The 16,450-nt window shown below is 58.1% G+C and overlaps 1 protein-coding gene across 2 annotated transcripts in view; it reads right to left on the reverse strand.

Moving 5' to 3' along the window:
- LASP1 (LIM and SH3 protein 1) overlaps nucleotides 1-16,450 on the reverse strand; it is a 38,134-nt gene that overhangs the window by 16,989 nt on the left and 4,695 nt on the right. The window contains exons 2-3 of one of the 2 annotated variants that reach the window (XM_026512993.4): nucleotides 13,623-13,717; nucleotides 4,242-4,326 (exon numbers count right to left, since the gene is read on the reverse strand). In XM_026512993.4, coding sequence (XP_026368778.1) covers nucleotides 4,242-4,326; nucleotides 13,623-13,717 — 180 coding nt within the window. Of the gene's footprint in view, nucleotides 1-4,241; nucleotides 4,327-13,622; nucleotides 13,718-16,450 lie in introns of those variants that run through there. The other variant, XM_026512994.4, reaches the window with a different exon arrangement.

Genomic DNA, 16,450 nt, shown 5'->3' on the forward strand with positions numbered 1-16,450 from the left:
GACACAAAATATCAGACAGCATAATTTAGAAAGTCACTGCTTTGCTGACCTAACATAAGAGGAAAGATCAAGACTTTAAAAAAATTTTTCTAAGTAAACCAGTATGAAACAAAACAAAAATAAAAAAAAATTGTTTTTTGAAAAAAAAAATACAATACCAACCATTTCCACTTACTCTGCGCCTGCTATGTGCTGAGCCCACATACTATGTAACTTACCCCCTTCTAACAAAAAAGAAATCGGCTTGAAAATTAGACAGACACAGATGGGGAGGAGAGCGAATGAAAAGGTCAGCGCTGGAAGCAATCGTCAAAAGGTCACCGTGTCTGTTCCCAGCTTCACTGTGCCCAAGCTCCGTTTCCTCTCCTTTCCAAGAGAATAGTTAATAGTGAACATTTATTGAGTGCTGACTCTACGCCAGGAACTGTTCTAAACGCCTAATAACTACTAATATTCTCTATAACATGGGATGTTATATATACGACACAATACATTTATATCCTCACAACCACCTTTCGAGAAAGGTAACCCCCATTTTACAGATAAAGGCACTGAGGCTCAGGAAGGTGAACTATCTCGCCCAAGGTCACACAGCTAGCGAAGGCAGATCCAGGATCTGACCTTCAGCCGGCTTAGGTCCGAGGGACACCAAGCATGCTGCCTGCAGTGCTGGGGACAGACCACGCTGTCCTGTGCCTGGGATCGCACAGTGTCACGGGGTGTGACGGGGGGGACAGAACGAAAGAGGCATTCTCCTTGCACTTCTGCCTGGGTTCCGGGGGCCACAGTGCCACCCCCCTCCCACAAAGATGTTGCTTCTCCTCAACCTGGGGCCGGGGGAGGGAGAGCTGCCGCGGGAACAGGGTGCAGCTGGGCCCCAGCCTCCGGTTCCCTGCCTCAGCCAGGCCTGGGCAGGACCACCCAGAGGGTCATTTCTGGTCAGTTCTGTGGTTACCTCCCCCGCAGGGGAGGCTCCAGGTGTCCCAGACACCCAAAGTACCACTTTGGGAACCCATCTAGACACAGGAAAACAAATAAAGTTGAAATAGCACTGGCAGTTTCCAGAGACAGAAGAGGGCTGAGACACACGCATGCAGGCCAGGAAGGGGCCCTGGAAAGAGACCAAGTGACACCCTGGTGGGGTGGGGCACGGTAGGCCGAGGAGGCTCCCACTTCCCTTCCCGCCAGCCACAAGGCAGCGCTAGCCGGCCCTGCCCCCACAGCAGCCACAGGAACCAGAACCTGTCACCACCCCCGGCCAGGCCCACTCAGCCCTTCCAAACCTCAGTGCCATCAGCCCAGCCCCCAACCTCTAGGCAACTGGGCTTTGCTGTCCCCATTTTACCAGGGAGGAAAAAAGCTATGAGAGGAGAGCGACCAGGCTCAGACCACAGAGCTGGGGGCGACGTAGAAGGAAGACAGACCCAGGCTTGCAGAGAAGGCAGCGCCCTGGACTCCACCCTCTGCCTACCCCAGCTGCCAGGCCCCAGGAGCCCAACTGTAGGTTAGAGCCATGCCCTCGGTGCAGAGCCCTGACTCTATGAGGGGCCCCCCCACGCCTCAGAGCAGAAGCAAGGTGAGCTCAGGTCAGTCCCACCCAGCTTCCTGCTGGCCCCCCCCGCCAAAGCCCCGCTCTAAGTCTCTCAAAGTCAGTCCAAAAGGCTCATGAGAACCACCAGGCAGTCAAAATGCAGATTCCTGGGCACTGCCCACAATTGCTAACCAGAAGCCCCTGGGTTGGGGCCTAGGAATCTGCATTCCAACATGCACGCACACGCACACACTCTCCACCCCCCCACATTTGGTAACTGTGCATCCCGTGGGTTGAGAGCGTAAGGCTGGCTGCCGGCCACATCAGGCTATGGAACTTGCAAGAGCAAAGGGCTTGAACTCTGCCTCTGTCACTGGGCTCTGGGCGAGTGGCATGGCCCCTCTAAACCTGTGTCCCATCTGTAGAATGGGGACTAAAAAATCTCTCCTTCATCGGGCGGTTGTAAGGATTCGATGAGGTCAGGGCCTGGCCCTCGGTGAGGACCTAATGGAGAAGGCCTGCCTGAGACAGGGGCTGGGGACCGGGAGCCCGGGAGGCGAGCAGCAGGCCAGCCCCGGGGCCCACAGGGAGTGGAGGTGAGGCCCCGCTTCCTCCCGCAGACCCCGCCCCTCAGGGATCTGGTTCCAGGGGCAGAAAGGGCTACAACCGCTCTTTTGTGCGCTGACAAAAGCTAAGGGAATTAACAGGGTTTGAATTTCTCCTCCTGAGAGTAGGGGTGTGGGGGTGTGTGTGAGTGTGTGTGTGTCTGCCCCTGCCTCTGCCGGAGTGTGCAGACTGACCTCTGGGAGCTGCACCTTTCCAACGACCTCACGTACCCTCCCCACACCTCTTCTTCCCGGTCCCCCGGATGGGGCCCCCACCACTCGGGGTTCTGACTGCCCCTCTCAAGCTGTGGGGTGAGTACAGGTCGCCCCGGATGCTGCGGCCCGCACACCCCTCGAAGCCCCCCCATCTCCCGGCTGCAGGGGGCCCTCTCCAGGATGGGGAGTCCTGGACAGTAGTCAGCAGCTGCCTAGGGTCTGGCCAAAATCTTTGCCATGCAGACCAGGCCGGGGCCCCCCAGAGCTGCCTCAGCCCCTCTCCCTGCCAGTGGGACCACCCTGCCCTCCTCATGCTGGCTCCCCCTAACCGCGGGTTTCAGGCCAGGCAGGGTCAGCATCCAGGCTGGCAGCTGTGAGCTGCCACGGAGGGAAACTCCAGCTTCCCCTACTCGCTGCCGGCTGCTGTGGGACACCCAGGAGTCCTCACCGGGGCTGTACACAGGCAAGGTCACTGTTTGGGAGTGGAAAAACCAGAGTCCTGATCTTGGAACTTCGCTCACCATGCGTGCCCACAGGCAAAGCCTCAATTCCCTCATCTGATGGGCCCCAGAGCGGGGTCAAGGGTGCATGAGGCCAAGTAACTAAGAGCATTCGCTAAGCTATAAAAGTTCTCACCAGCACCAGGAACTACCGTGTTGATTATCAAGGTGGAGATAAGTTCTCCTGAGGGAGCTGGGTGGCAAACTGGAAAGAACACAAGTCTCGGAATTAGACAAGCTGCCCTTCAAAGTCAGCAGTATCCCCCCCCTCCTCCTTCAAGCGGGAGCGATCCTGCCAACTGCACAGGCTCGTGAGAACCGAGGGCACCTAGATGCCCAGGGCCTCAGGCGCTCAAGACGAGAGCAGTTACCAGTGTTCCTGCCCCTGCTGCTACCCCACGTGATCTTAGCAAGTCCCGTCACGTCTCTGGGCCTGTTTCCTCATCGGCACCATGGGGAAAACAGCACCCTCCTCACAGCTGCCAGGAGTCGTCCATGAGAGGACACGTAAAACCCTAGAGAGCCCACGGCTGGTTCTTCTTCACGGGACCTCCTGGGAGACAGGGACCCAAGGAGGTCATGTTCACATCAGACAGCAGGAACCCCACTCCAGAGGGATCAAGAGAGATTCCCCCTCTGTGGCCTGGCAACATTTTCCCGGCCCTGGCCACCCTGCCCACGCGGCTAAGTCCCTCAAGGGGTCTTGGCAGAAGCCCCGCCCCCTACCACACCCCCAGGCCAGGCCAGGCTGGTCCCAGAAGCCCTCCCAGACCTCCAGGCAGAGTGACCTGTTCGGGGCTCAGGGCTCTGGATTCTTTGCTTGTTCCTCACTGTCCCCTAAGGACGAGTCCTGCCTGGGGCAGGAACCCATCTCCTCGCATACACCACTCCCCCCGAAAAGCAAGAGCTCCAGAAAATCAGGCCCAAGGAGACAAAGGCAGGACAGGCCCCCAGGGCGAGGCCCCCTTGGCAGCCTGCCCTCTGAGGGGTGGAGGAGCTGCGGTGCCATGGCCATAAAGGGTGGACTGACCTCAGACTGGCATGAGCTTGGAGAGGTGCGTCCCCTCCTTTGAGGGTGGGTGTGAGTGGAGAGAAGGGAACAGCTTCCTGGAGGTGGGCTTCAGAGGCCCCGCAAGAAATTCCTGGAGCAGAATCAGATACCCATACCTCTCGAACCCACTTCCTCCACTCCTTTGATAACGTCAGGAAATATGAAGTAACCAGGCACAGGGGTGGGTGGGGGCAGGGAGACAAGGCCAGTGCCAGGATTTCAGCACCTTGGCCTCACTGAGTAACCACAGGGGGGAGGGGGAAGGAGCCCTTGCCAAATCCAGGGCTTACAACAGCCCTCCCTCCCTGCCAGGCCACAGGGCCGCCCCGCCCCCTCACCTGACTCTGGAGCTCGCTCTGTTGCTTGAGGCGGAGGTTTTCCGGGGTGTCAGCCACCATGGTGAAGGACTGCTTGGGGTAGTGTCTGCGGGACGGAAAAAAAGAGTGGAGGTCACTCGGAAAGGGGTGGGAACCTCTGGGCTTCTCACAGGCCTGACTCTCCTGGAAACTTCCTCTTATCCATGGGCAGCCCCTGCCCTGCCCAGCAGCAGGACCGCGATGTGCAGCAGCCTTGGCTGAGGGGAGGCAAGCATGTCTCAGACTTGGCCAGGGCCAGGGGCTGGCCCGCCATGGAGAACTGCCCTGAGTCAACGGGAGGCCCTGGGGACAGTGTCTGAGGGTTTCAGATGACCCTTGTTTGGAGACAGCCCATGCCTTAGAATGCAGGGGGGGGTTGAGAGGCCTGGGCCACCCAGGCCAGCCCCACCAGACTGGGAAGAAAGAAAATGGGCACGGGCCAGAACAAAGCTCTCAGCTCAAGGCAGAAATGGAGCCCAAACCCAGCAGCGGAAGGGCAGGAGGGATGCGGAGACAGAAGTAAAGGGGAATGGAAACAAAACGGACAAGCACAGGGAAAAAAAGAGACAGACAAACCAAGAAACAGATTTTTAACTCTAGAGAACAAACTGATGGTTACCAAGGGGGAGGTGGGTGAGGGGACGGGTGAAAAGGTGATGGGGACTAAGGAGTGCACTTGTCGCGATGAGCACCTGGTGATTAAAATAAAAACTTAAGAAAAAAAAAAGTAGTAAAGGGGAATGGGGCATGCATATGGGGGGGGTCTTCCTGGAGGAGGTGTTGAGAGAGAAAATTCACACATCCAGAGTGGTGTTTCAAAGGGCTGACAAGGTCTAACTTAACTGGAAGTTAGGTGAAAGATCAGCTTGACATCAGAAAATCAGCCTGAGGCCCTCAAGTGACAGGTAACACTCTAACAAAGGCTGATGTTTGCCCAGCGTCTTAGTTCATCAAATCCCTACAAACGCCCTATCTTCCTGCTTTGACAGAAGGGAGGACTGAGGCTCGGACAGGTTAAACAATGTGGCCAAGGCACAGGGCCAGTAAGTCGTGGCATCTAAATTTGCACCCCATCTCCCCAGGGCCCAGCATCCTGAACCAAACCCTCCCATCTCCAGACACAGGTCAGACGAGGAGGCTGTTCCCCAGAAAGAGGGCCGGCCTGGAGGTAGCAGGAGCCAGGGCAGCCCTCGGAACGAAGCCCACAGGGACCTCCAGGATCATGCGGTCATGTCCCCTCATTTCCCAGAGGGGGAGACGTTGTCATGGTGCCAGGCACTTAGCACTTAGCTGAGTTCATAATTAACTTATCTATCACATTGGTTTCTTGTCCTCTCTCTACTTCTCCATGAGGTGAGGGGTTTTTGGTCTCTTTTGTCCATTTGCTTTATCCCAAACTCCTTAGAACAGTACCTGGTGTTCAATAAACATGTGTTGGATAAATGAATGTCCCACTAGGCACTGAAGCTGGGCCAAGACTAGAACCCGAGTCTTCTACGTCCCATGGGGTCATCCCAAAGGCCCCCAGCAAACCAGCTAGAGGAGAGGCAGCCCTGAGCTACTGGTTTGTGGGAATGTGCTGGAATGCGAAATGGTTGCAGGTCCACATGGGCTCCGAATATTCCAGGGGCTGGCGAGTGGCTTCTCTGAGCAGGAGCTGAGGTCTGGCCATTTGCAGCCCTGGGTGACCACACCTCACCACAACCGTGACCACCTGCCGATTCCCGAGTCACAGGCTGTCGTCAGGTTAAGAGATGGAGTGCCCCCTTCCAGGCACGTTCCATCCCGGCTGGCCTGGCCAACAGGCCCTAGAGCCAGAAATGAGCTGCCCTCCTACTGTGCACTCACCAAAGCTGGGAGGTTCTTGCGGGCACCAGCCCGATCCAGAGCCATCTGTGAACATGTGACTTCCCCCTCCCCAGCCACCACTTGTGAAGGGTAGGACTTGGGGTTTGCAGCACTAAACCAAGGTAGGGGAGGGGTGGCTAGAATGGACAGTGTTGGGCTCCGGCCCTGGCACTGACTCGCTGGGGGACTTTAGCAAATCCTTTTTCCTTCTGGGCTGGTTTCACTGTCCTGGACTGTGCCCCTCCCCCAGCCTTTGCTGCCCCACCTGGGTCCTGCCTCCCAGCTCAGCCCAGAGGGAGGGAGGCAGAGGACAGAAAAGTAAACACAGGTGCCTACAGCTGGCAACAGAAATGGCCTGGGGACGAATGTGGGGCTAAGGCTACAGGGTCCAGGCCCCAAGCTTGGCCCCGCTGCAGGAAGCGAGGGCCACCCACAGCTGAGGTGCTCCATTCAAAATTCCTCCGCAGTTCCAGAAAAAGGGAGGGTTCCCTGGGAGTCTGTTTCTGGAGATTAGAAAGAGAAGGGCAGGAGGGATCCAAGTTAAGATCTCTAGCAGAACTGGCTGGCCCTGAGGTCCTGGGAGGGCAGGCTTCAGAGAAGACTGTCCCACCAAATCAGGGCCCTTCCGAAGGTGTCACGGGCTGGAGGGGGTGTGGTGAGGAGAGCATAGGTAAGTAGAGACTCCTGTGGCAGAGGAGGGGAGGGGAGGTCCTGAAGCAGGGGGACTCAGGGGAAGACGTCCTGGGAGAATGCGCTGCTTAGCATTTGCTGGGGAAGGCTGGCAGGCCAACCTGGGCTTTCGCATCTTGCCTGAATGCACGAGCTGAAAATGGAGTGCCCGTTCTGCGGGCAGCTGACACGAGCCCCCACCCCACACTTCTGAGGCTCCTACAATGGACCCACACCGCGTTGTTCCCCACACACGTGGAATAGCCATGGGCCCTCCGCCGCGATGCGCGCCTCCCGGCCACGGCCATGGGACCAGCTGGTCCACGCCCCGCAGCGTGCTGCAGGCCACGGTCACACGTCTCTACTGCTGCATCAGGAAGGTATCGGGAGACCCCCCCAACATGCAGCAAGTGCCCTTGGATGGGACTGTCGGGTGTTTCACCTTCTCTTTGGGGCCACCATGACCCCCAGATCTCAGCTCCCCACGGCCCAAACACCAATCCCATCAGAAGGGAAGGGGAGACCAGCCTAGATGTTCACGCAGCTTTATCTGGTGGGAAGGGGGAAGAGGGGGGAGATTTTAATCCTGCCTCAGATTAACTAGATGAAAGAGGGGCACCAGAACCTTCGATCTCTTAGCCCGCCACCTGGACCCCAACCCTAGACCAGAGGAAGGCAGGCGGACCAGCTATTCGTGCTGCTGGGTCAAACCTGTCCCCTCCCCGCAGCCCGGCTCCAGCTCGGCTCCGGCGAGACAAGCCTGCCTCTCCCTCCCCTGCTCACTCCGCTTCAGGTTCCCATAGCAACCCCATCCTCCGCTCCAGGCAGGAGAGCGGAAGAGCAGGCAGACACAGTCTGTGGGGGTGGGGGGAGCGGCGCAGACAGCCGCCGTGTCCTCAGCCGCAGAGGAGCCCAGGAGGGCAAAACCAAGAGGCTGTGAATGCGGGATCCCTGTAGACAGTGTCAGTGAGGAAGACAGGTGCCACAGGCGTGTTTCAGGAGAGAGGACGCACGAGCGTAGGTGCTGTGCCCTTCCCCCACCAACACGACTGCTGCAACTGATGTGACCTCCTTCCAGAGACAATTGCTGGGAGTTCTACCTTTACCCTCCTTCTCAGTCCTCAGGCCGATGCTCTCCCCACCCAGTACCCTCAGCTCGGGAAGAATGGAGGTGTGGGTACCCCGGGCGCTGAGGCCCAGACAAGGGGTTACCACCCCAGCTAGTGAGCCTGCTGGGACCCCAGCCCAACAGCCTGGGTCACGGTGGGAAGAACTGGGTGTCCCAAACCTGCCTGGAGCTGGGCGTAGAGCACAGCTGCTCTTTTTTTTTTTTTTTTTTTTTTAAGATTTTATTTATTTGACAGAGAGACAGACAGCCAGCGAGAGAGGGAACACAAGCAGGGGAAGTGGGAGAGGAAGAAGCAGGCTCCCAGCAGAGCAAGGAGTCCGAAGCGGGGCTCGATCCCAGGACTCCGAGATCACGCCCTGGGCCAAAGGCAGACACTTAAGGACTGAGCCACCCAGGCGCCCCAAGAGTACAGCCGCTCTTTGTCCCTTCCGTGGGCCAGGCTGCACCCGCCCCTTGCTCATCACTCCCAGCAGTGGGCCCTCTACTGATGCCCCTCCCCACTTCCGACTGCAGTCTCAGCTGCTCTGGGGAAGAGACAGGCACAGAGACAGTCCAAGTCCACTAGGACAGGAAGCATGGCGGGGAAGGGATGTAGCAGCCATGACGGCAAGAACAGGGGGCACAGGCAGGGCCATCAGGCAGCGGCTGGCAGCAGCCGAGGCCTCCGGGAGAATTTACAGGCACACCAAGTGACTTCCTGATAGACTGTATCCTGTGCCCATTCTCTCCTGAAATCTGCCACAAGGCTTTGGGTTAGAAAAGGCAAGTATTATCATTGTGCCCATTTTACAGATAAAGAAACTGACGCTCGGTGTCAAGGACAAAGACCTGGCACAGTGCACTCGCCCTCCCCACAAGTGCCTGGCCATCTAGGGGCAGGCTGACATCTCTCTCAGAGGGACCCCGGTCCACCCCTAGCTCTCAGAGCTCTGGGGAAAGATGCGCTTGGTGGGGTGGGTGGAGAACAAAGTACTTTTATCTCCCAACCCCAACCAGTTCCCAAGCTTGGTCATTATGAGAAACCCTCTGGGGGCTCAGAAGGCAGGCAGACAGTCAGAAGCCACCTACTCCTTAAAACTTTTCTAAAGCAGGTATCTCAAGAGCGTAAATAATGACCGGCATGGACGCAGGAGAAGGGTCCTCTGTCTCTCAGGGGTTTGCCCTAAGGACCTCTGAGTGACCTTCCTGTTCAGAAGGACCAGGGGGACAGGGAGGATGCTGAGAAGCCTCCAGGCTCCTGCCACAGACACCCTGGTGACAGGGACAGCTTACAGGGCACAGCCCCACTCCCATCCCTGCCCTTAGCTGCATTCCAGAGGCAGAGCCAGAACCAGAATAGACCAGAGCTCCTGAAAGCCCAACTCTCCCTTTCTACAAGCAACCTTGTCCCTTCCAGCCTTGAACCCCGGCAAAAACCACAGCTTTTTGTTCAGGGAAGAACAAAAATACATCAACAAAAGCAACAAGGAGCCTTTGGTTTTACCAAAAGAAAAAAAAAAATCGCCCCTACATCCTGCCTCTGGAAGGAGCTGCTGATTCCCCTGCTGGGAACACTGCCCATGTTGGGGGGGGGGGGGGCTCCATTCTAACCCAGTTTCTCACCCGTCCCCCAGGCCTGAGGGGCTGAAATGGTGGGGATAGGAAGCAACAAGGAAGCATTGTTTGACCAGATTTTTAAAAAATGAGCAACCAGAAAGATCAAGGCCAGACATGAAGAAGAACTTACCAGCCCTAAGGCATTAGAGACAAGATGAAAAACCAAAGCTGGTACCCATCCCTAATGGCAGCGGGTAAAGAGAAATGATTCTGCCAAGTTGGGTAAAGGCATGCAAACACTGGGCCTCAGTTTCCTCATCTCTAAGGGGAAAGAGACCTCATCTAAAATGGGGTGTCAGGAAACGAAGTGATCTCTGAGGTTCCTTGAGGCCCCGACATCTCTGAGTGTAAGGCTTTAGGGATCAGACTGTTGGAGGGGAGGGCCTGCATCTGGCCTCTGTGGATGCCCTGTTGAGCCCGCCTCCTCCATCCCAAACACATGGCTCACACGCCCCTCTCGCTCCCACTCCCAGTGCTACACCCGCTCCCTGGGACATCTGATCCCACTGTTCCCAATCAGAGGCAGGAAAGGGGGAAGTGGGAAAGCTCCAGGCCCCAGTCCTGGATTTACCCACCAATGCCCCATCCCTAAGAGGAGCTGGGATTTGAGACAGTTTGCTAGAATCCAGAGACACTTTGAGCCCCCAATCCCACCTGCATAGGCCCCACCCCACACTCTGAGACCTGACGGAAGGAGCAAGACCATCTCCTCTCTCCTCACCCCTCACCACGCAGCTCAAGGAAACTGAAGGACGGATCTGGAACTCTGTAGTCAGTGAAGAGGGGGAAGGTGCATCCGAGTGTCCCCCCTTCCTTCCCCAGCCCATATCCCCCCACACACTTGACACCCCCAGAAGCTGGTTCCCCCTGGCCTGAATCTCTAACTGGGGTGTGCAGCCTCCATTGACTCCTGGCCTCTAAGGGGGAGGGAACAGGCCCATTCCTCCCCACCCTCACCTCACCCCTGACCTTCACAGCCTAGACTATTTGCATGGAGACAAAGGGGCAGGTTTGTGCATGTGGACACATCAGCCCCACTTTCACAAAATGTAGTTTACAAAACAAATAATCGAGGGCATAAATAGTCCTCTAACCAAGGGAGCAAGCAGGCTCACCCCACCTACCTAGAAATTTCACGAAAGAATTCGACGGTGGTTCTTGTACCACCAGCCATTGTGCAAAAGCGGAAAGGCACACCTCTCCCTTGCCACAGAATGCCTGGGTGGCCGTGCCTGGGGACTGTGAACACACATGCTGCCCATTCAGTCTGACTCCTGGGCATGTCTCCCCAGCCCCACATCCAAGCGTGTGTGTCTGGATACGCACCAAGCGCTCGTTTAAGGGCATGTCTGTGAGGGCCCATGACCGCCCGACAGGCTGGCTATGAGCTCTAGCTGGCGTTCTCTCTGCCGTCTAACCCCAAACAAGTCCGGCGCAAGGAGAGAAACAAAAGAGGCCTTTTTGCTGCTTACAGTCACTTTCTAGAACATTCTAAAATCTCAGTCTTGAGAAGCCACCGGGGAATGAGAGACAGCCTTCTTCTCTCTTGACCACCCCCCTGCCAGATCCTGCCTCAGGGACTGGCCAGAAATAGGCACACCACAGAAGCCTCCCTGCACACCAAACTCACATCCTCACCCACCGAGGGGGTCCAACTCCCTGGCAAAGTGCCGGGAGAGATCACCGGCCCCTCTGGGTCTTCAGCAGGAGGTAACTGCTAAGAAGGAAGGAAGCCAGGCCTGAGGTCTATAAGCCAAGGCCAGGATGTGAGTGGGGGGCACAGCTACACCCCAAGATTGGGGAAACCCCAAGATTCAGGAACCTGAATGCCAGTGGAGGATGGGGCCAGAGGCAGAAAGGAAAACAGGAGGGAACGAGAGGGGACGTCAGCACAGGGCCTGGCACGTGACAGGGGCTCCTCCTCTTTGGTCTAGGGGCCAGCATCCCTGGGTTGGAATTTGTAACCCTGGAGAATATGAAACTCAAGACAGGTCCAGAGGGAACTCCCTGCAGGCCAGGCCTACTACATCTGGCTTCTTCTGGACTCCTGATGTCAGGTTTGCCGAGGGAGGGTGAGTGACTCGGGCAATCTGCAACTCTGCTCGCTCCCAGCTGGGCCACCGAGTCTTCCACCGTCATTCAGAGTCCTTCCTAGGTAACATCCCAGCTGGGCCAAAGGTCAACTGGGCCAGGCAGACGCTGGGGGAATGTAGGGCGGCCTACCTGCTTCTTTGGCTGGGGAGGGGGGCAGGGGAGAGACAGGAACCTCTCTGCCTGGGCAGCTGGGAAGCAGCATCTGGGAAGAGCTGCTTCATCTTCTGCCTCCCCCGGAGACCCCAACACCTGCAGGAGTCCCCACCCCCACTTGTGGCAACCTCTCCAGAAGAGGGCTGAACAGCTAAGCTGGGACTCTGGCACTAGGCGAAGAGAATGCAGAGGAAACAAGGACAAGCCTCTGACTTCTTTCGCCAACTCCCAGTGCTCACTGAATTCTAGGCTACCAGAGTCTGAGTAAGCATCAGTCCCTGCCACCCACACCAGGCCCGGGCGTGGCCACACTTCTGCCCGGAGGGCCAAAGGCTCAGCAGCTGCCCCCACAAGGAGCCTCGGTGCCCAGAATCCAGCTTCACGGGGTCCAGCCACAAAGGGGTTAAACTGCCCCTGGCCTCTGGCTTTACTGAACCCCACCCCACTCCCCAACAGAGGGAGGAAGTGGCAGAGAATCAGGGCTTGTGTGAGCCCTTAAGAATTCTAAGAATGTCCCATTTCCCTTGGGGGGGTGGGAGGGGTTGGTCGGGGGAAGAGGATCCAGTGGAAGCTAACAGAAGGGCAGAGGCAGCTGTAGGAGGAGCCAGGATAGAGCTGTGACCCTCCTTCTACCCCCAGGGCAACCGCCCCAGTGCCCCCATCCCTCCCAGAAGGGACCATGTCCAAGCTGCTCTTTGGGCTTGAGACTTTTGTCAGAAATCTCTTTTTCTCAGCACCTGGCAGGCAATAATTATGCCTGATGGGCGTCCAAAGCCCCAGGGAGATGGTGCACTGGGGTTAAGAGGGGCCCAGGGGTGCCGTAAGGGAGAGACAGTCTTTCAAAGGGGTGTAAGCCCCACCTACACCCCACCGGCCCTTTTAGCCAAGTCCCAATGTTGCCCTCCTTGGTGAACTTCAGCTGCAAAGAGCCTCCTGACTGAGAAAAAGCCTGCACTCAAGTCAGACCCTGGATTTTTCTGAATTTTTATTTTGCCACTAACTTAGTGACTTGACCTTCTGAAGCCCTCACCTGGCAGGGGGGCTGTGAGGTCCTCATGGGGGCCCCTTGGAGTTTACACTTGCGACATAGGAGGTCAACAAAGGTTTTGGAATGTGGTGCATTCTCTGGAACCGCCCAGGATGGAAAGGGGGTGTTCTTCTGGATGGTGTCCTACCCCACCTCTCCCTACCTCCCCGCAGCAGGCCAGCAGGCCGGGCTACAAGTCCCAGTGTGGAGGGAACAGAAGCCATCCCCACCCCACCCCACCCCACCCCCGCCCCCAATGCCACTGGGAAAGACAGAAGGAATCCATAACGTCCCTCACCAGGCAGGGAGGGAAGAGATCTGCCCCCAGGCCAGGCACCCCCTGCATGTTGCCTCGAGTTCTCAAGAGACAGAACACCAGGAAGGGCTGGAGCCAGAAGCCCCCAAAGCCTAGGGCCCAGACCCTCTGGCAGGGCGCAGAGAAGAGAGAGAAATGAGGGAAGGCAAACCAGAGCACTGTCTCCTGCAGAGCCACGCTGGGCCCCTCTCTCTCGAGACAGGGCGCAGTGGAGGGGACAGGCTTGCCTGGCAGAGAGCAGCATGTTTACTGGGTTCGCCTGCTTTACTGGGTCTGAACCAGCCTCTCACTAGCCATGTCCTCTGGGGCGAGTCTGTGCCCTTGCCCAGCCTCAGTTTCCCTCCCTGTAAAATGGGCCTACTAGCAGCCACTACTTCATGGGGCCGGGTGAGGACTAAAGGTGATGAATACTTGTCAGGTATTGTGCGGAAGTGCTGGGCAACATCCTGGAACAGGAGGAGGGAAGAGGGAGGAGGGAGGGGGGAGGAGGGAGGGGGGAGGAGGGAGGAGGAGGGAGGAGGGAGGACTCACGCGTTGCAGTAGGGGGTCTTCTCGTAGCCCTTGTAGTTCTTCATGTTGAGTGTCATCTTGCAGGTCTCGCAGTGAAAGCATGCTTTGTGCCAGAACTGGGGACAGAGGCAGAGGACAGCCATCAGACACCAGGACTTGGGCCAGGGGGACTCAGGCCCTAAGAAGGAGCGCTCCGTCCCAGCATCACCCTGGGTGAGCCTGGCCATCTCCAGCAGCTGGCCTCCCCTTCCCCATCCCTAGCATCCGCTGCCGGAGCATCAGGAGCGGGAGAAGGGCAGACATGCCGGTGAGTGGGGAAAATGTCAGCTGCCCCCAGAAGGTGGGTTCCATCTCCCCCAGACCACTCCTGCTGCCTCCCCACCCCACTGCCCTCCCACCCCCCACCCCTAGCTGGAGAAGCCTCATTGCCTATGCAAAGCTGCACCAGGGTTGCTGAAAAGCCTCTGCTGCTGAACTGGGAGGGGCAGCTTCTCAGCCTTGACAAGGTCTAGAAGCGGAGGAGGGCCCGGCCGCCAAGCACTGGGCAGGCAGTGCACTGGGCCGGAAGCCTGGGGCGCCTACTCCCACTCCAGGGCACCCCCCCACCCCGGGGCTGTTCCAGCTCTCACCTCCCACCTCCTGGGGGCCCGTGACCACCGTGGGGGGTGGGTGCCCCAAGCTCTGGTCACCACACCCATGCCCTTTCTCCCTTCCCTCGCCCTTCTCCCAGCCCCAGCCAGGTAACTGGTAGGAGAGCCCCCCACAGTGGCTCTCCCTCTGAGGCCCTACAGAGCCCAGCTTGGAGGTGTGTGCCCCACGGTGGACGTCCAAGCTCCACCCCATGAGCCGTGTGACCTGGGTCGGGGCCCATGCCTCTGAGCCACTTCCACATCTGTAGAATGAAAATAGTAATAATAATGAGGATTAAGTAGGAAATCAGTTGTAAAGCACTCAGCACAGCACTTGGCCCCTCCTGGCACCTCGAAGTACTGGAATGTTAGGTGCTTGGCACTGTGACAGGTACAAACCCAGCCGAGGGGGCTCAGCAGCTCACAGTGGGGGTTTGTGTGTGCTGGGGAGCAGGGGGGCTCCACTGTGCCCAACCACAGCTACAGTGCATGTTTGAATCAGCGGCAGGTAAGACTCCAGCAAAACCCACGGACCAAACCATGGGGCGGGGCAATGGGGGAAACAGAGTCAAAGACCAGGAGGGAAGGGGGACCGGTGCAACAGAAGTACCCGCATCCCGAGAAACAGCAGACCCATGCCAGAGATATAGAAATCGCCCCTCTGGCAGCCCAGGAAGAGGCCCCAGGATCAACACCGACCCGGAGTCCAGCTTCCAGGACCCCAGAATCTGGGCTGTCTGGTGACCTGGCTGGCCTGTCTCTGCCCCATTTCCTAGCGGTCAGAGGAAGACACTCCTGACCCCTCAAAGGAGGAGGCCAGAAGCCAGGGAAGGGCCCAGGCGGAGACTTCCGAAGGTGCCCAGCACAGAGCTGGTTCTCAGCCAATCTTTAAGGAATTCCCCCGAGTCAGTGTTGCCCAGCCAAGGGGCGCTGCTGGGACACTTGGGAGGAGGGGGCAGAAAACAGGAGGCTGAGAGGCTGGGATACCACCTCCTCGACCCTGGCCCACCTCAACCAGAGACCAGGGGCTAATCTGGGGGTAACCGCCTTCTAATAGCGTACTTTCCCTATCAAGGAGACTTGCCAAAGGTAGACTAGTAAATGAAGTGACAGGAGAACCACTCTTTTGGGAAGAAGGCCAGCTGGAAGTCTGGAAGCAAACGGATGGCTGGTGTAAGCTTGGCCCTCACCGCCACCTGGGCCTATCCCAGAGCCCACAGCCCAGACTCCTCCCAGCACAAAACCCCAGCACACACACCACCTGGCTAGAAAACTACAACAGGGTCGTCCCTGCCCCCCATCGGCCCCCCCAAGTGACAGCCCCTCGCTCTCCCCCAGTGCCTGGGAGATGCTGGCAGAGTGCCCCAGCCCTGTCACCACCCAGTCAGCTGGCCTCTGCCTGCCTAGCTGCACAGGCCCCTGCCTGGGCCTCCACCTCCCCCCACCCCCTCAGGGGCCTGCCAGGAAAAACATTCTCTGGAATCCGGACCATGACCCATTTTCACACACACATATGCAGGAATATGCACCGTCCTAGGGCTGGGGACCTCCAAAGCTGCCTCCTCATCGACTTGGGGGAGACACAGGGAAAGAGGGAGATGGCCAGGTCCCCACCCTGGAGCCGAACCCCTCAGGAAGGGGGGCAGAGCATACCCGCCAGGCTGGGGGTACAGGAGTGCCACAAGAAGCCTCCGAGCTGCCTTTTGGAAGAAGGGGAGCCTCCAGGAGGGGAAGGTGCCCATTTCCACCAGCAGTTCTTCTCCCCTCAGCCCCCAGCGATACCATGCTCTCGGCTGGGCACATTAAGGGGGCGTGGCAGCAGTCCCCTGCTCCCTGACACGGGGCTCAGAAGCAGGATAACGGGAAGGAGAATGGACTGACTGCCTCAGCGTCACTACTGGACCCACGCTCCGCGTCTGCAGAGTGGTCTCCCAGAGGTGCGGGGCAGGGGGCGTGGGAGGGCCGAGATGACCCAGATGCAGGCGCCCGGCCCAGCACGGAGAGCTGCTTCCCGGCACTTCCCTCCTCCCTCTAGAGGAGGGCTCCAAGGTTAAAGAAAATCCAGTAGCTCCGGCTACCGTGTCCTCTCTGGACAAGGGCGGGGGAGCAGTGGAAGGGGGAGCAGAAGATGGCAAGTCCCCCAACAGCCCCTGTGGGCCAAGCCTGGGCTGGGGACCCCGAGGGGATCCCAAGATGAAGGGCACCCCATCCCCGTTTCCA

The sequence above is a fragment of the Ursus arctos genome, unplaced genomic scaffold, assembly GCF_023065955.2.
Source record: "Ursus arctos isolate Adak ecotype North America unplaced genomic scaffold, UrsArc2.0 scaffold_24, whole genome shotgun sequence".
Lineage (NCBI taxonomy): Eukaryota > Metazoa > Chordata > Mammalia > Carnivora > Ursidae > Ursus > Ursus arctos.